The sequence below is a fragment of the Thermobia domestica genome, chromosome 9 (assembly GCF_964235325.1).
Source record: "Thermobia domestica chromosome 9, izTheDome1.hap1.1, whole genome shotgun sequence".
Taxonomy (NCBI): Eukaryota; Metazoa; Arthropoda; class Insecta; order Zygentoma; family Lepismatidae; genus Thermobia; species Thermobia domestica.
The window spans coordinates 141,510,382-141,512,869 of NC_137462.1; the positions used below are offsets into that span (position 1 = coordinate 141,510,382).

General features: G+C 36.9%; 1 protein-coding gene across 1 annotated transcript; it reads left to right on the forward strand.

Annotated features, from left to right (window-relative positions):
- The first annotated feature begins 338 nt into the window (after positions 1-338).
- Positions 339-1,090, forward strand: LOC145661047 (death-associated inhibitor of apoptosis 1-like). The gene is given in 2 exon segments (XM_081726485.1): positions 339-789; positions 792-1,090. Coding segments are annotated over 2 exon segments (750 nt in total).
- Positions 1,091-2,488: the final 1,398 nt, after the last annotated feature.

The window sequence follows — 2,488 nt, forward strand, 5'->3', positions numbered from 1 at the left end:
GTTAGTTCCGTTGTTTTGTCATCCTTGTACTTTGAAATCACATACCTCATATCAATCACTCATGCCTAATGATTATTATACTATCTTTATTATTAATATCATCCTGGTATTCATTTCCCTTATTATTGGTGTATCAGCTAGTATTATGACAGTAATTATATTGCGCAGACATATACTACTTCGACGTCGTCGCCGAAGACAACCCTATTGCCACAGGACCTCACCTCCTACCCCTCCGCACTATTTAAGTGTTACGGGATAGTTATATATCAGTATCAATTGGGTATGAAATAAGCTAGCAAGCACGACAAATTTCGTTGTCTCTACCTTTCCAGATCATGGATGTCGACCCAAGCACAAACACGCCCTTTCCATCAACGCACGATCTACGGGAAGAACGAGTTCGCTTGTCCACCTTTACTAACTGGTCGGTACTTTTCATCACGCCAGCTTCCTTGGCTCGTAGTGGCTTCTATTTCTTACGTGCACCTGACCACGTAAAATGTATCTTCTGTAACATCGAGATTGGCTCATTTGAACCCGGGGATACTGCACACAAAGCACACACGCGATGGGCGCCATATTGTCCATTCCTCCGCGGGTTCCAGGGCGGGGACGTACCCTTGATCCCTCGATCCACCCCTCATAGAACAGGTCATGACGTGTGTGGAAGCCTATGTCTCGAACTGAGACCACACTCTCGTTCTGAGCGGGACCCCCTACCAACTCGTTCATCGCCCGAAAACGATGAAGTACCTGTGAAAGGCCCTGTACATCGTCAGTATGTTACCGAACAGTCCGTTTAGATTCTTTTAAGTCTTGGCCTGTGAGCCTTAAACAAACACCGGAAGCATTAAGTACTGCAGGTTTCTTTTACACTGAGAAAGGCGACGCAGTCATCTGCTACTATTGCGGCCTAGGCCTCCATAAATGGTTCCCAGAGGACGACCCGTGGATTGAGCATACTCGTTATGCTCCCAAGTGTGCCTACGTTTCTCTTAAAAAGGTATCTGAATTTATTAATCAAATACTGAAGTCGTCTTCCACCTCCTTACCCAACAATGCGGCAATCAGCCGTCTCACTCCCTGACGATTAAAGATGAGGGCATTCCTGTGACGTGTCATGAAACTATCTCTTCAATTCATGACCCCCCAGACCGTTTGCCTGAATGCAACTTCCACCCACTGTGTAAGATTTGCTTCACTCAAGAAATACAGGTTATATTTCGTCCATGTAATCACGCCACTACATGTACCTCCTGTGCCTTAGCTGTACAAACATGTGTTGCTTGTCGTACTCCGATTGAATCTATCATGCGGATCTACATTCCTTAACTTCTAAACTTTCTTATTGCTGCTTCGTGCTTGCCTAGTCACATTTTATATTATTTTCTTATTCCTATTGTATATACTGAATATCCAACATTATATGTTGTCGTAGTTTAAAAAAAAGTTACATATATTTTATTCAGAAGAGATATGTCCAAGTTATCTGGCCTCCTTGTATTCCACTCCTAGCTCATGTAAATAAGCTTCTAAAGTGTTACTTCTCTAATTATTATTTTATTGTTAATTTAGAATAAGCTAAGGAGCCAGAAATCAATCTTCTGAGACTTACTGTATACGTAAATTAAAATGTCATTGAATATTTCATATCTTCTTTGAATCAATAGAACTTGTAACTTCCTACGTACTCAATATATTATTCTTCATGCATTTATTATATTATCTTAGTATATAAGATAAAATTTACTGTATGGTATTAGTTCTTAGTCTATTTTTTTATACTCATAACATATTCGTACATATTCATATGACGTTTGTATTATTCTTTTGCTCTATATTCAATATACCGATATATTAGTTAGCATTTACTATATTATATTAGTTCGTAAGATAAGTTTACTATATTGTATTAGTTCTTAGTCTATTTCATATATTCGTAATATATTCATACATGTTCATTTGACGTTTTGTGTTATTACTATCTTATCTATACACTATACCAATATATTAGTATCCATATATATTTATATTCTCTCATATTTTGTCTTGCTATAATCGGAACACAGTGACCAGATGTTTTTATTTTTCCTTCAATTTTTCTTTTTTCTTATTATTATTTTTATTTTCCACGAGGTGAGGCAGGCGTATGCGCACTTAGTAATTGCCTTGTAACTAATAAATAAATAAATAAATAAATAAATAAAATAATAATAATAATGCAAATAATACCGAACACGGGAAATTCATGTTACAATTATCATTGTTGTATTAAGTATGTCACATACTACCTGATAGACATTAGTTCCATATGCCAGGTGTGTGGTATACTGGTAACACATATTCAATAAATGCATATAGATTAGACTAGACCATATGTAACGATTATGAGTACAAATATGAAAGAAGGGTGGATACTGAATGAGAAATTTGGTATAATAAGTGATACTTAAGCTTTGAATAATTTGTATATGTGGGGGACACG